At 46.8% G+C, this 16,541-nt stretch overlaps 1 protein-coding gene across 1 annotated transcript in view; it reads left to right on the plus strand.

Annotated features, from left to right (window-relative positions):
• The window catches only part of LOC115480169 (tRNA (cytosine(34)-C(5))-methyltransferase-like), a 70,131-nt gene that overhangs the window by 9,228 nt on the left and 44,362 nt on the right, over positions 1–16,541 (plus strand). The window contains exon 2 of the mRNA XM_030218691.1: positions 6,182–6,339. Within this exon, the coding sequence (XP_030074551.1) occupies positions 6,182–6,339 (158 nt within the window). The remainder of the gene's footprint in view (positions 1–6,181; positions 6,340–16,541) is intronic.

Genomic DNA, 16,541 nt, shown 5'->3' on the forward strand with positions numbered 1-16,541 from the left:
TATTCTGTGCTCAATCGACAGCTGTTCCAAAGTGAAAGGGCCATTGTGCTCCTGCATCTCCAGGATTCAGAATCTCTGCTAAACTAGTCTGTACAGATTGAGACGCTGCCTGGCTACCATATATAGGGCAGTGCAGCTGAGAAGCCAGTTGGTCTTGTCTGTGTTCTTCATTCCTTTTCTCCTTAGTGTAGGACAGACAGATAGGTGCTCTTCACCAATACAGCATAAGAAAGATGTTTGGGCCGATAAGGTGACAATATCTGGTGGTGCTGATATTTTCCTCTAAGTACCAGTCTGCAGAGGTTAGAGTACCAGGCGCAACAAAACAGCTAGCAGACTGAATAAAAGATGGCAGCAGCTCTGGAGCAGGGTAGGAGGTGCCCAAAATGTCAGTGCAGCGCTTTGCATGGAGCAAAGTTCAAGCTTCTTTGCCTGCTCCAGGGCCAGAGTAGCCTCTGGAAGAGAAAATCTTTCTATGGTAATGCTGCTTGTCATTCTTTTTGGGGCTGTGCCCGTGATTGCAGCCAAATTAATGTGTGTGATCCCCTGGAGTTCAGAATAATGATGCACCTATGGAGAGCTCAGCCAGACTGTGACCTCAAAGGTGGGTTTTGTGACCCCATTTGGGGTCCCGATCCACAGTTCAGGAAGCACCATGGGGGCAGCCCAGAGAGGGAGGCAAGCCTTCCCATTGTAGGGAGGTACTTTTTTCCTGCCCATAGCAGGAAAGCCTTTGAGGAACACGGCTGTATTTTGGTGACTTGTAGCAGCAGTGATTCTGGTAGGTTCTAGCACATGGAAGCCAGGCGCAGCACCCTCAGTTCTTTATGGCAGAGCTTGTACTTCATGTAATACGCTGATACATACTATTTCTTGCATTCGCAGGTAGGCTCAGCTTCATGGGCAAAAAGAAGTTCCTTTGCGACAGCAGCAGATGAATCCAGAGACTAGTGGGTTATGACCATCTACCATTAGGTGGGGATAGAGAGCTCTGAACTGAAGGATCCCTCCCCCTTAGGTCTTGCAGCTTGACTATTGAGAGGGCAGAGTTGAGAAGGAAAGGTTATTCACCGGAAATAATTGAGACACTCTTTCAAGTGAAAAAGCACTCCACTTCCACAGCTTATGCTCTGGTCTGGTGACTTTTCGAGTCTTGGTGTGCAACGTGGGGGATTTCTCCCTTGCAGTCATCTTTGCCTCAGATTTTAGCCTTTCTACATGAGGGTCTGCAGAAGGGTTTGGCCTACAATTCTCTCCGGTTGCAAGTGGCGGCCTTGGCATGTTATAGGGGCAGGCTTCTTCATTCCTCCTTAGCGTTGCACTCCGACTTCCATTTTTTGAAAGGAGTGAATCATCTCTGGCCTCCGGTGTGCCCACCATGTCCACAATGGGATCTCCATTTGGTTCTGTGTGTTCTGCAGAAGACTGAGCCCCTTCAGGCCTCATTGAAAGATCTGACTTTGAAGACAGTTTTCTGGTAGCCGTCTCTTCGGCGTTCTAATTTATTGAAGTTTCATGTATTAGTTTCTGATGAGGCATCATTGGGAGAACTATGTTCAGTTCTGGAGACCGCACCTACAGAATGGTGTAAGTAGATGGACCTGATCCAGAGGTGGCTGCTAAAATGGTTGGCAGTGCTTTTAGCACAGTCTGGTAATGGCCAAACAAATTAAATGGACCCAGCTCCCTAGTACTTCTGTGGTACTTCTCTTAGCCTTAATAGGGAATTAGTGAGGAACAAGAGCCCATAGATGCATTGGAGGAAGGGGAGGACTCCTAGGTCCTGAGATTATTCAAATGGACACTTACCTGACATAGAGGCAGGAATTCTCAACCCAGTCCTTGGGACTCATTCTGTGTGTCAAAGTTTTTAGGATGGATACAGTGAATATGCATGAAATAAACTTGCATACACTGTTTCCATTTTGGATATCCTGAAAAAATGACAAGCATGGTGGGTTCTCAGTACTGGGTTGGGAACTCCTGTATTAAGGTATCAGGGATCCTAATTTTGTCAAGGACATGCAGGCTAACAAAGATGTTTGCCTTGCACCAGGCCATTAGGGAAATGATGATTATAGTAGAGGGAGGTGTCCAAATGCCAATTTTCAGGTATGCAAAGGTCATGGGAGATTGTATTCATTGCCTGAAGGAGGAAGTTGACAAACCATTAGCTTTAGCCAGTTGGACGTTCTGGCATTGTCCACTCACAAGACCTGTAGAAAGGGGAACAGCCCTCAACTTCCAGGAAAGGAAGATTGAGGGTCTTGCTAAAGCAGTCTTTTGAAGTTGTTTGACTCTTGCTACAGGCAGCAGTCTGCAGATGTTATGTGTGATTCGGTCTGGGCATCAGCCAAGCAGATGGTCTCTTCAGTGGCAGCCAGGAGGCTTGTTTGTGTCATCTTGGCTAGGTGCCTTTTAGAGAGTAGTTACTATTTGGGGAGGAGCTAGAGAGGATAGTAAAAGAGCCGAGAGGCAAGAAACTGCTCAAGCTACCAGACCATAGACCTCCCAGAGAGGCTAGAACTCAAACCTTTAAGAATTAGTTAAGGACATTTGGAAGATACCACCTGGCAGACTCCTGAATGCCCCAAAAGTGATGGGGCCTGCTAAGAGTCGTTCCATTCAGGGAGGAAGGGGGTAGCTGCCTCAACGGGATGGGTGAGGCCCACAGTACTCGATGATAGCAGGTAGATTCACCTCTAGCTAGCTCTGGAAGGGTCTAACCTCACAACATGTTTGGGGATAAATAGGCATGACTGCAGCACTGAGTTGGGGCCTGGGGCCGACAGAAGTAGAAGGGCCTTCCAGAAAGGGTGACTTTAACCCTTGGTATGGTAATTTTGGGTTAATTACTATTAAATTGGAATGGAGCTCTTTCCAAAAGAGTATTGGAAAGGATAATACCAGTGCAGGAAGTAAAATTTGGAAGTTGTCATATTCAAGGGACAGGAAAAGGAGGCATGGATTAGGGGGATCTGGGTTTGAGAAATGTCTTCTGTGTTCCCTATGAAGTTGAACAGGGGGTAGGCAGAAGCAGGAGAAGCTGTGATGCCGGGGGGGGGGGGGCCCTGCTACACATTACATACTCAGCTCCTGTGGAGCCATATGATGACCAGAATGGGGCTGTTGCAATACCAGCTGGGCAGTCTGCCACTACATAAGTACATAAGTAATGCATACTGGGAAAAGACCAAGGGTCCATCGAGCCCAGCATCTTGTCCACGACAGCGGCCAATCCAGGCCAAGGGCACCTGGCAAGCTTCCCAAATGTACAAACATTCTATACATGTTATTCCTGGAATTTTGGATTTTTCCAAGTCCGTTTAGTAGCGGTTTATGGACTTGTCCTTTAGGAAACCGTCCAACCCCTTTTTAAACTCTGCTAAGCTAACCGCCTTCACCACATTCTCCGGCAATGAATTCCAGAGTTTAATTACACGTTGGGTGAAGAAACATTTTCTCCGATTTGTTTTAAATTTACTACACTGTAGTTTCATCGCATGCCCCCTAGGAAAGACTCAAGATTGTCTTTTGGGGTGAAAATATTTGCTATAGGAACCACCTACTACTACAGTAGGCAGGGCAGCAGTGGACAGTAGAGTCTATCATTTCTTAAGGCCTGGCTTTTTGAAAGAGCCTACAATAGCAAACTTATTAAAGGCGAAAAAGCTTTTTCATCCCTAACTTAAGTCTCCTAGGAGTATGGAGGGCCTTTGAGTTAGGAACACTATCAGGAGCAATCGCTCTTGCTGTTTAAAGCCTCAGTAGCAGACATTTCTTTTTCTTAAAGATGGTGTCAACAATCGTTGTCTAGGGTTGGTCCCTGGGTCCAGTTTGCAGAGGCAGTGGGTTCCAAAAGAATACACAATCCACACAAGTTTGGGTATATAAAGTATATTTGCAGATATGTATAGGTTCACAGCATTTAGTACAGGTAACTGGTACAGGCTGTCTCTGGGTGTGTGTTTAGAGGGAGAAAGAAAGGATAGGGTGTTGGTTCAGAGGAAGAGAAACCTTGGAATAGGGCTGTCTGAGAATGGGGGGAGCAGAGCCAGGTGCTCTGGTGGCTAAAGATGGAGGTGTGCAGAGAAAGAAAAAGAAGAAACAAAGGCAGCCCAGCAGAGTCCTGTACACTCTGCTGCAAGGAGAAAGAAAGAGAGGTAGTGCCCTGGACACAGAAAAGTGCCCTGCACAGAGAGAGAAGCAGTAGACCCCAAGCAGAGCTCTGTGTTCTGCTGCACAGAGAAAGACAGAGCCCCAAGTAGTGCCCTGAGCTCAGGGTTGCCAGGTGGAAAATTTTTTTCTAGCCCAATCCAGCCCAAAAACCAGCCCAAAACCCGCCCAAACACAAACCCCGCCCCTGACACCCCCACCCCTGCGTCATCACCCCCGCCGTCACCGGCCCCGCCTCCCCGTCACCGGCCCCGCCTCCCCCGTCATCGGCCCCGCCTCCCCGTCATCGGCCCCGCCTCCTACGTCATCGGCCACGCCTCCCACATCATCGGCCCGCCCAAAACGTCACTAACCCCGCCCAAAAAACGTCACTAACCCCGCCCCCCGCGGCCGAAAAAGGCAAAAAGCCGCCCAAAAAACCGCACAGAAACCCAAAAAGCCGCCCAAAAAACCGCAACCCGCCGCGGGCAAAAATTTCCCACCTGGCAACACTGCCTGAGCTCTGCTTTATACCTAATAAGAACTGAGAGGGAACAGGAGCAGAAAGAGATCAAATAACTTCTCTCCTTCCCAGTTATTTCCTTTACAGAACTCCAGATTACTTTTTGAAGTCAAAGGTTGTACCTCTTTGAAATCTCTAGTGATGGAGCCTCTATGTCTGGCCTTGGTTGCTCTCAAGCCCTGCTCCCAGATGGAACAAAAGGTATGTTAATCAAGAGTAATTGAGAAACCAAAGGGCTATCAGGCCTCTCTGAGCACCATTTGGGCCATTTTGCCATCCTCAGTGGTTCCTGAGGGAGGGGTGAGTTCTCAGAAGTCAGAAGCTGGTTTAATATTATGTCAAACTGGTTTCATATTAATTTAAGTATGTCCAGCAATAATTTTGACCTCCCGCAATCCTGACAGATGGGTCCTTATCTTGGTTTGGATCCAAGTGGCAGCATTAACCAAAGCCATTTCTTGCTATCATGTCCCCCTATGACCCTGTGCCATCTTATCTCTTGCAAAATGAAGCCCTTACATGCTTGATCTAATCAATTCTAGCATCACAGAAAGTCTGTTTCCCCACCCAACAGAAGAATGCAATCATTCACGCACATCATAGACAGGTTCCTGTGCTAACTTCTCTCTTCAGTGAGGCAAAGCAGTTCTTGGATTCTGGAAAGATAGCCATTTATTGTTTTCCTTGATTTACTTGCCGCATTTTGACCTAGTGGACCACCAACTTCTGTTCTTGCGCATCTCGTCAATCTTGGGTTTGGAGATAATGTTTAAACATGCTTCACATTTTACTTAAATAAGCATTTCTTCAGGGTCTGTCTTTCTGCTGTGGCTCACTTACTCGATTCTCACCACATTTACTTTAACCCTGATAAGTGCACTACCATGTGGGTTACCAAGCATTCCTAAGTCTGCAAATGGAACTGAAGGGAAGGTGGGAGGGGAGAATGGTGTGTGAGGTTGTCAGCTGTGAACAGGAGGGGAGTTTTCATCTTTTTGCAGAGTTCAACCTACTAGCTCTAAAATACAGAAGGAAGAAAGGGGTCAGGAAAGACAAGGTATTAGAAGAGAAGGAGACAAATGTGATAGGAAATATTTTGGGTTGAGACAATGGAAAAGATGGGAATTGGGCAAGGAAAGAAGTATAGAGGCAAAGAAAAATGATTAGAAAATGATTCACTCATTGTCATTTAATTTGTTGAATGCTTCTTATTGGCTGCTACATAATATTTTTAAGTATTCCTTGATAGTGTAATTTTGTTGGTAGAAGCCTGTTATTTTAATATTGCACCTGGTGGCATGCACTCGGAGAGCAACAGTGGCAGAGAGGAAACTAGATTGAGTTATAACAGGGATCTGACAGTGTAGCGAGAAGAATAGCATGTGGACTATGAAGAAATGTTTGTTTATTATTTGTAGAAGTGAGGCTTTAATAATGTGATATTTAAAACAAAATATGCCATAATTGATTTGAAACACAGATGAATGTTGGTTTTCTTTTTAGGGCTGGGAAGGTGGCTACCCTGAGATTGTTAAAGAGAACAAGTTGTTTGAGCATTACTACCAGGAGCTGAAGATAGTGCCAGAAGGAGAATGGAATCAATTCATGGAAGCATTGCGGGAGCCGCTGCCAGCTACCATACGAATAACTGGATACAAAAGGTAAACTTAGCCAGGAGGGTTACAGCTAAAACAGAACAAATTGCTATCATATTAGTTGAGATTGAGAATTAAGTATAGCAGATTACACAACCTAGAAGAAACCACAGAGCTAACCTGCAATAATACAAACTATTGTAACTTAGAACAAAAAGCTACTGTAAGCTTACATTAAGATGTCCTGGAAAGAATGGTATGTTTCTCACTTGTATAGCGTGTTTGACCCAGAACCAGGTATTGCTGCTACTAGTTAACTCACCAGAAAGAAAATAAACAACTGGTTCATGTCATGAAGGATCATTCTTTATTTTATTGCACATAGACTAAAAAGTCCATAGTTTGTGTGCTTTGGTAGGCCAGGCGTCCTTGGTTTTGTAAATATCAGTAGAACCATTGCTTCTGCAGTTGGCCGCTGCTTATGTTATGCCCATCCATGTCTGGAAACAGATGTCCTTGGGTTGATCAAAGCTTGGTGGTTTGCTTCTGTTGCACTTTGTTGCATGGTTGGAAATGGAGTTCTGGTATATGGTCACCTCTCACCAATTGTCCTGGAGGTGACTGTACATTTATAGAGAATAGTGCTGTGGCTGTGTAGATTTCTCAGGAAGTTGACTGACAAATCGTTATCTAAAATCTTTGGTACAGAACTCTGCTAAAAGGCAATGTAAAACTGCCTTACCAGTCTTGCGGCCCAGAGGCAAACAAGTGCCCAGACGCCTGAGAGAAGCGGTTCCCCCCCGACGTAGGACCAACGGAGTGGCCAAAACACTGTGAATCCAGGCATTCGTGCCGCGATGCGTCGGTTGGGTTCAAAATAACATAAAGGCTCCCATGCATCCAGCACCAGTACCTCTCTAGTGCACTGGCCACTTGCCGATTCTGCTACGGGCACGACCGCACCGGCAGTGGCGACAAGCGCCATGTGAGTGAGTTTCGGGCATACTAAGGGAGCATGGAGCGTCGCCCCTCCCCCCCTCCTTGTGGTTCGGAGGTACCGTGTTGCTTGGGGAGGGGATCAGGGCAAAGCGGGGCGGCAACGTGCATCGATGGAGCTCACTCCTTGGGCTGCGGGATTCTGCCCTTCCCCCTGCAACCCGCACTACAAACCGCGTCCGCTCACAGCATTCGGTCGCACGAAAGCGGACCATACTGGCTGTGCCACCCGCTAGTCCCCGGCCCCGACAGCGATAAGTTGAAGGCGGCCAATGCTGAGAGCGCTGGTTTTACAATCCAGGGGTGGCTGGTTCGGATTCCGCTGCTCAACATTGGGAATGTGCCTCTCACCTCCGCGACCCGCGTGAAGCATCCGATAGGGGCGGCAGCCAACATACATCGGACATTATGGAGTCCCTGTCCCGGCAGTAGCGGGGGCCCGGAGAAAGATATCCCCTCCTATTTGCTGCTACACACAAAGAAAAAAAACATCCCCGCGGTCAAGGGATGAGTATCGTCGGCGACGAGGAGCACCAGCCCTTACCTTTACCTCGCATAGTTTACCATAAATAAAAATAAAGGGAGGGGGGGCTGCATTGTAACAGAGTCCGGCCTCTCTGATGCCCTGCTGAGAGCTGGAGCTGTGGGCGAGATTCAGCCTCTGTCGGATTAGCAGAGAGTAGATTTTCAGTACACTCAAAACACAGCATGCAAACCTATGAGCTGCTGCAAGAGGTTTAATAGACAGGAGTGGAACTGAGCCTATCTGGTCCAGGGAAACAAGGAAGCCAATTTGGTTAATCTGTTTCTAGTACCCCTCAGCAGCCGTCATTCAGTACACTCAAAACAAAGCATGCAAACCTATGAGCTGCTGCAAGAGGTTTAATAGACAGGAGTGGAACTGAGCTTATCTGGTCCAGGTAAGCAAGGAAGCCAATTTGATTAATCTCTGTTTTTACTACCCCTCAGCAGCTGTCATCCAGTACACTCAAAACAAAGCATGCAAACAAACATAGCAACATAGTAGATGACGACAGAAAAAGACCTACACGATCCAGATAGGCTGCCCAACAATTTAAACTCACATGTGCCAAGTATGTGTATACTTGACCAGGATCTGTTTCTGCCGTTATCAGGACACAGACCGCAGAAGCGATCATACGTTAGTATGATGTAAGCAATGGGCTGTCCCACGAGGGAGCACACAGGCGGCAGCCATCTAGGGTAGCTCTAGGTCGTGCATGGGTAAAGGAAAGTGCATAGGACAGACATATATGATCAGAGCGCACAAGCGGCGGCCATCTTGGGGCGTTTAGACAAAGAGTTATGGGTATCACTGAGGGCGACCATATTGGGGAGGGCACAAATCAATTGTCCTCCAGGCTCGTAATAGGGGATAGCGGCCATCTTGGTAGGCCATGACAGGGAATTCGAATGCACACTCCTGTGGCGCGCCATGTCCCAGGACAGACGCACGTAAAAAATAAAAAAAAGAGCGACTACGAGTCCTACTTATAGACAGAGTGTGGCCTTTAAAGAAATGTTTTCACCAGTGACCAGCAGATCGCAGTGAAGAACTAACCAGCTTACTCACAAGACATTCCCCAAAGAACAACACATGTGAACTCCCCCAAATGTATTAAGAAATGTCCTATAACGTGGATTAAAAACTGGTTGAAGGATAGGAAACAGAGAGTGGGGTTAAATGGTCAGTATTCACAATGGAGAAGGGTAGTTAGTGGGGTTCCTCAGGGGTCTGTGCTAGGACCGCTGCTTTTTAATATATTTATAAATGATTTAGAGATGGGAGTAACTAGCGAGGTAATTAAATTTGCTGATGACACAAAGTTATTCAAAGTTGTTAAATCGCGACAGGATTGTGAAAAATTACAAGAGGACCTTACGAGACTGGGAGACTGGGCGGCTAAATGGCAGATGACGTTTAATGTGAGCAAGTGCAAGGTGATGCATGTGGGGAAAAAGAACCCGAATTATAGCTACGTCATGCAAGCTTCCACGTTAGGAGTTACGGACCAAGAAAGGGATCTGGGTGTCGTCGTCAATAATACGCTGAAACCTTCTGCTCAGTGTGCTGCTGCGACTAGGAAAGCGAATAGAATGTTTAATAATACCCAACATTCTATTCGCTTTCCTAGTCGCAGCAGTATGGAAAACAGGTGTGAGGATGTTATAATGCCGTTGTATCGCTCCATGGTGCGACCGCACCTTGAGTATTGTGTTCAATTCTGGTGGCCGCATCTCAAGAAAGATATAGTAGAATTGGAAAAGGTGCAGCGAAGGGCGACTAAAATGATAGCGGGGATGGGACGACTTCCATATGAAGAAAGATTAAGGAGGCTAGGGCTATTCAGCTTGGAGAAGAGACGGCTGAGGGGAGACATGATAGAGGTATATAAAATAATGAGTGGAGTGGAACAGGTGGATGTGAAGCGTCTGTTCACGCTTTCCAAAAATATTAGGACTAGGGGGCATGCGATGAAGCTACAGTGTAGTAAATTTAAAACAAATCGGAGAAAATTCTTCTTCACCCAACGTATAATTAAACTCTGGAATTCGTTGCTGGAGAAAGTGGTGAAGGCGGTTAGCTTAGCAGAGTTTAAAAAGGGGTTGGACGGTTTCCTAAAGGACAAGTCCATAAACCGCTACTAAATGGACTTGGGAAAAATCCACAATTCTAGGAATAGAATGTGTGTACGTTTGGGAAGCTTGCCAGGTGCCCTTGGCCTGGATTGGCCACTGTCGTGGACAGGATGCTGGGCTCGATGGACCCTTGGTCTTTTCCCAGTATGGCATTACTTATGTACTTATGTACTCTACTCTTGTTATATTACTATCGTGCTTTATCATGATCACTATTATTATTATTAGCATTTGTATAGCGCTACCAGACGCATGCAGCACCGAACACCTGACACAGAGATACAGTCCCTGCTCAATAGAGCTTACAATCAAAATACAGACAGACAAGACAACTAAAAGTGAGGAAAGTACTGGGTGACAAGGAACAAGGATAGGGGAATTGAGTAGTGGTTAGTAACATAGCAGATGACGAAAGAAAAACACCCGCAGGGTCCAGAGAGTCTGCCTGACGACTTAAACTCGTATGTGCTACCTTACGTGTATACTTGACCTCAATTTTGTGCTTTTCAGGGCATAGACCGTAGAAGTCTGCCCAGAGCAAGGCTCGTCTCCCCCCCACTGGCCGGTTAGTTGCTACTACGACTATTACGCCACCAGTCGTACGCAGCAGGCGAATCACTTCGCACGGCGCGTTGCGGATGTGCACGAGGCCTGTGCTGTGGCTTCTTACAGTTTACGTTGAGCGCAAGGCGGTATGGGCACGTAAAAAAAAAAAATAGTCCAAGAGCCCTTCTCTATGAAAGCCGGGATCTTGAGGATGCAAGTTTACTTAGAGTGACTAATACCCTAAAGCACGGGGTACAAATGTAACAAATAAATAAAAATAAATAATGAGATGTGATGTTCCCGCCAAATTTCGGATTGTATCTTGCAGTGTGTCAATCTCATAATGTTCTCTCTCTCTCTCTCTCATATGGTAAAAGCAGGCACGGAGGACAGCACTATCATGCAGATGGCAACATATGGTATGTTTTGAAGAGTAGTTTAGAAAACACACAGAATGATTTTAGGATTTCAGGGAACTGCAGTGAATAGGAGCGCAGACAAAAGTAGGAACACAGGTAGGGATGGAGGGAAACATGACAGGGATCAACTTCAACATACACCGAATAGCCTAAAAAGAACAATCGTTAGACAGACTCACAAAAGGACAAGAACAGAAAAACAGCTCAGGGCAGAAGGAGAAAGCGATAAGAGAACAGAGGAAGAAGGCAGAAAAAACAGAGGAGTACCAGAGGAAGGGGTTAGAAAAGGAGCGGACTGAATACCAGTTCCCAGTACCCCTCAAATGGGCACTTTTCACCAGGGTATATGCCAGTCCAGTGAAATTAAAGCAGAAGAATAGGGTTAGTAGACATTCATAAGATAACTACACAAAATAGGCAAGTGAAAGCAGAAGTGAAAAGGTGGGGGCTGTTGTCAGTTTTGAAGAACAGAGAAACAGGCATAGTGTTTCAAGAAATTTTAGTGGTGCAGACCAGGGTAAGACCACCGGGTCAAAAATGACAATGACAAAACCAAGTACGAAGAAAGGAGCGGAGAAAGCATAGAGTGCACTGCAGGAGATGCGAAGGTTATAGAGTTCACTGACAGTAATAGAAAAGTATAACGAAAGAGCAAGTGGCGAGGAGATAACCACAGGAAAAAGTGAAATAAGAACAGAAAGGAGGCGGCGAAGGAACCGCACAAGGGAAAAGAACAAAGGAAGTCAGAAGGGAAAGGAAAACCGAGAATAGAATGGGAAGGGAACAGAAACGCGTCTGAAGCAGGCAGAACATCTGTAGTGAGGCAGAAAGCATACAGAGAATGTAGGGGTATAAAAGAGGAGAGAAGAGAACAGGAAAGAGAAAAAGAGAACGCGCAACCTCTAAGGATCGTTGAGCCAGAATGCTCGCATCAAGACCAATCCAAAGAATTGACCACTTGAGAGGAGAGCTAAAGGAGGTGGGGGCCCGTATTGACGACCTCGAAGTTCACGTCGAGGAACAGGGTGAAGCGATGTCCCAATTGCGTCAGAAGGACGAGGGATTTGAAAATCAACTGGCAGATTTGCAATATAAGGTAGACGATATGGAGAATCGGGGACGTCGGAACAACCTGCGTTTTCGAGGGGTTTCGGAAGCGGGGGAACAACAAGAAGATGTTAAAACAATTGTGCAAGAACTGTGTAAGCAGCTGCAGGCAGAAATGCCGGATAGCCCTATGCCGGAAATTGAGCGGGCTCATAGAGCTCTGGGGGCACCTCCACCAAATAAACCTAGAGATATTGTGGTGAGATTTCTGAAGTACACAGACAAGGAACAGCTTTTTACGTTAGCAAGACAATGGAGAGGGCTGATATGAGCATAGCGACTTTGGCGAAATATTAGTCGTGCAGCAGAATTTTGAACAAATTGAAGAGGAGAGAGATGGCTGAGTGGAAGACCAGAGCAAGGCATGGCTGCAGGAACAGCAGAGTAAGGCTTGGATGCAGGAACACAGACAGCAGAAGCCACCATGCAGGTAAAAGGCAGTCCGGAGACATCACAGAGCTAGATTACTTTTTCTCAGTGTGTGGTGGCAGCCAAAAAATCATAAGTACGTAAGTAAGTACATAAGTAATGCCATACTGGGAAAAGACCAAGGGTCCATCGAGCCTAGCATCTTGTCCACGACAGCGGCCAATCCAGGCCAAGGGCACCTTGCAAGCTTCCCAAACGTACAAACATTCTATACATGTTATTCCTTTAGGAAACCGTCCAACCCCTTTTTAAACTCTGCTAAGCTAACCGCCTTCACCACTTTCTCCAGCAACGAATTCCAGAGTTTAATTATACGTTGGGTGAAGAAGAATTTTCTCCGATTTGTTTTAAATTTACTACACTGTAGCTTCATCGCATGCCCCCTAGTCCTAATATTTTTGGAAAGCGTGAACAGACGCTTCACATCCACCTGTTCCACTCCACTCATTATTTTATATACCTCTATCATGTCTCCCCTCAGCCGTCTCTTCTCCAAGCTGAATAGATCTGTCAATGATCAGAGCGCACAAGCGGCGGCCATCTTGGGGCGTTTAGACAAAGAGTTATGGGTATCACTGAGGGCGACCATATTGGGGAGGGCACAAATCAATTGTCCTCCAGGCTCGTAATAGGGGATAGCGGCCATCTTGGTAGGCCATGACAGGGAATTCGAATGCACACTCCTGTGGCGCGCCATGTCCCAGGACAGACGCACGTAAAAAATAAAAAAAAGAGCGACTACGAGTCCTACTTATAGACAGAGTGTGGCCTTTAAAGAAATGTTTTCACCAGTGACCAGCAGATCGCAGTGAAGAACTAACCAGCTTACTCACAAGACATTCCCCAAAGAACAACACATGTGAACTCCCCCAAATGTATTAAGAAATGTCCTATAACGTGGATTAAAAACTGGTTGAAGGATAGGAAACAGAGAGTGGGGTTAAATGGTCAGTATTCACAATGGAGAAGGGTAGTTAGTGGGGTTCCTCAGGGGTCTGTGCTAGGACCGCTGCTTTTTAATATATTTATAAATGATTTAGAGATGGGAGTAACTAGCGAGGTAATTAAATTTGCTGATGACACAAAGTTATTCAAAGTTGTTAAATCGCGACAGGATTGTGAAAAATTACAAGAGGACCTTACGAGACTGGGAGACTGGGCGGCTAAATGGCAGATGACGTTTAATGTGAGCAAGTGCAAGGTGATGCATGTGGGGAAAAAGAACCCGAATTATAGCTACGTCATGCAAGCTTCCACGTTAGGAGTTACGGACCAAGAAAGGGATCTGGGTGTCGTCGTCAATAATACGCTGAAACCTTCTGCTCAGTGTGCTGCTGCGACTAGGAAAGCGAATAGAATGTTTAATAATACCCAACATTCTATTCGCTTTCCTAGTCGCAGCAGTATGGAAAACAGGTGTGAGGATGTTATAATGCCGTTGTATCGCTCCATGGTGCGACCGCACCTTGAGTATTGTGTTCAATTCTGGTGGCCGCATCTCAAGAAAGATATAGTAGAATTGGAAAAGGTGCAGCGAAGGGCGACTAAAATGATAGCGGGGATGGGACGACTTCCATATGAAGAAAGATTAAGGAATTCCAGTGATATGTCTCTTGTGTAGATACCAGAAGGCATAATTCTAGGATACTGTCCATGACCATAGTCTTCTGTCTATCAGGATCTAAGTAGATACTTGTACATTTAAGTGTCTATAAATATATGGTATTAGAAATCTATAAAATTTAGTGTAAAAAGGGTGTGTGTGTCTTAGTTTCTAGTTAAAATGACAGGTATATCAAAAGGATTTAGGCAGGCGGCCCAACACATAGTGGAAGAACAGACCCTTTGGCCCTACAGAAGGGTATTCCTGGGGCACAAAGAGGGCCCCTAGAATTTACATTTGGTGACCCTGGATCGCTGATGTAACACAATAGCCCCCCAATACTGTCCTTCTTTCCCTAATTTTTGAACGCAGTGGGGATGAATATTTGCGTTCAAACTTTCGTTTCTGTCTTTCAATATTCTGTTCTTTCTCACCCTCTTTTCTTTCTTCTATCCTGTCTATCTTTTTTGATTTGCGTGATGTGCGCAAGAGTGTGCTTGACTGTGTGATTGGTGCATAACAACGAATCCAGGCGACTGCGAATCAGTACAACGCGCCCCCTGTGGCAGAACAGAGCAGTTACCGGGGCAGGTAGGGCAGGGATCCCGCATGGCCAAGGTCGGCTTACGACTCGATTATCATAAGTGCATGCCCAGGGGTTGCCCGGCGTCGTTCAGCAGCCTCCCCATCATGGTGGGGTGACTAGGTCCACGGAGAACGACCGCCGGACTTAGGACATGTGTTCCTGAGCAACTGCAATGCAATGATAGACGACCAGTACTTATGTATTCATAACTCTCTACCAACCACTATTTTATATTGCAGAGTGAGATGTAGACACTCGATAACGCATGGAGGGATTGGACGCCGTTGTAGACAGGATGCGGGGCTCGATGGCCCCTTGGTCTCTTCCCAGTGTAGCATTATTTATCCACTCATGACTGTCTACCTACCGCTATTTTATGTTGCAGGCTGAGATGTTGGACACTCGGTAACACATGGCGGGATTGGCCGCCGTCGTGGACAGGATGCTGGGCTCGATGACCCCTTGGTCTTTGCCCAGTGTGGCATTACTTATGTAATTATGACTATCTACCAACCACTATCTTATATTGCAGAGTGAGATTGGACACCGTCGTAGACAGGATGTGGGGCTCGATAGCCCCTTTTGGGTCTTTTCCCAGTGTGCCATTAATTATGTACTCGTGACTGTATGCCTGTATACCTATTTCATCTCGCAGGGTGAGATGTTGGGACACTCGGCAACACATGGGCGGCACCTGGGCCGTATGGCTCACATTCGGGCCTGAACACAGAAGGCGAAGGCGTAAGAATGCACGGGACGGGAGTCGGAGGGATGAAATGGGCCCACGGTTATCCCGGTATCCCAGTAATCCAGCGCCGGCAGACCCAGAAAGAAAGTGAATCGGCAAATTGCCACTTGGTCTGTGGCCGTGGATAGACGGCAAATGATGCACGATTTGGCAAAGGAGATCTGCCCAGGGTGCTTGCTAAGAGATGGGGGCCATCCTATCTGCAAGTGGAAATGACCTGAGCATGTTAGACCCTGTGATCTGGCACAACAGGCCGCAGCTGATGGTGGGGGGGGGGGGGGGGGGGTGCTGGTGGCGGGGTACGCAAGCCTGATGGTATAAGCTAGGCAGCTAGGATAGCTGCGCTTACGGTTCAGCTCCCCTGCTGTGCGGCGGGGAGCAATGTTTAAGATTGATCAGTCTTGCTAATACGGCGGACTCGGTTGGTTAATGAGCCAAAGGCTGGATGTTGGATAATGAGCCGAAGGCTGAATTCGGCTTGGGTATACCTAAGGTTTTAAGATGTGTTGTATCTAAATAAAGCTGCAGCCAAGTTGTGCCGTATTTAAGGAAATACCATGTGTTGGGTGATTATTATTGTGTCATTATTGTAAATATCAGATAATCTATATGCCCAAGGGGTCTCAGTTGCCTATATTAAAGCAAGGCGCAGTGCCCCCATGGGTGCACGGAGCCGCCTATAATATGGCGCCGTGCCTCGATGGGTATGCGCACCGGGTCAGCTGGGTGCAAGCGAGGCGTGATGGGCACGTTCCCGCTGCCCAAGGGGCACCCCGCTGAAAAGGGAGAAGAGCTACAAAGGGGTTTAAAAAGCCCCTGGGCGGAGCCCGGACGGCCTCTTCAGGCGTCCGGGCACCAGCATACACCCAGCCCCCCCTCCCCAGTTTACTGTGAAATTGAACCTGTATATATCTTGTTGCAGCTTTGGTGGGGTACCCAAGCCTGATGGTATAAGCTAGGCAGCTAGGATAGCTGTGCTTACGGTTGAACTTCCCTGCTGTGCGGCAGGGAGCAATGTTTAGGATTGGTCAGTCTTGCTAATACAGCGGACTCGGTTGGTTAATGAGCCAAAGGCTGAATGTTGGATAATGAGCCGAAGGCTGAATTCGGCTTGGGTATACCTAAGGTTTTAAGATGTGTTGTATCTAAATAAAGCTGCGGCCAAGTTGTGCC

This window comes from Microcaecilia unicolor, chromosome 1 (assembly GCF_901765095.1).
Source record: "Microcaecilia unicolor chromosome 1, aMicUni1.1, whole genome shotgun sequence".
NCBI lineage: Eukaryota > Metazoa > Chordata > Amphibia > Gymnophiona > Siphonopidae > Microcaecilia > Microcaecilia unicolor.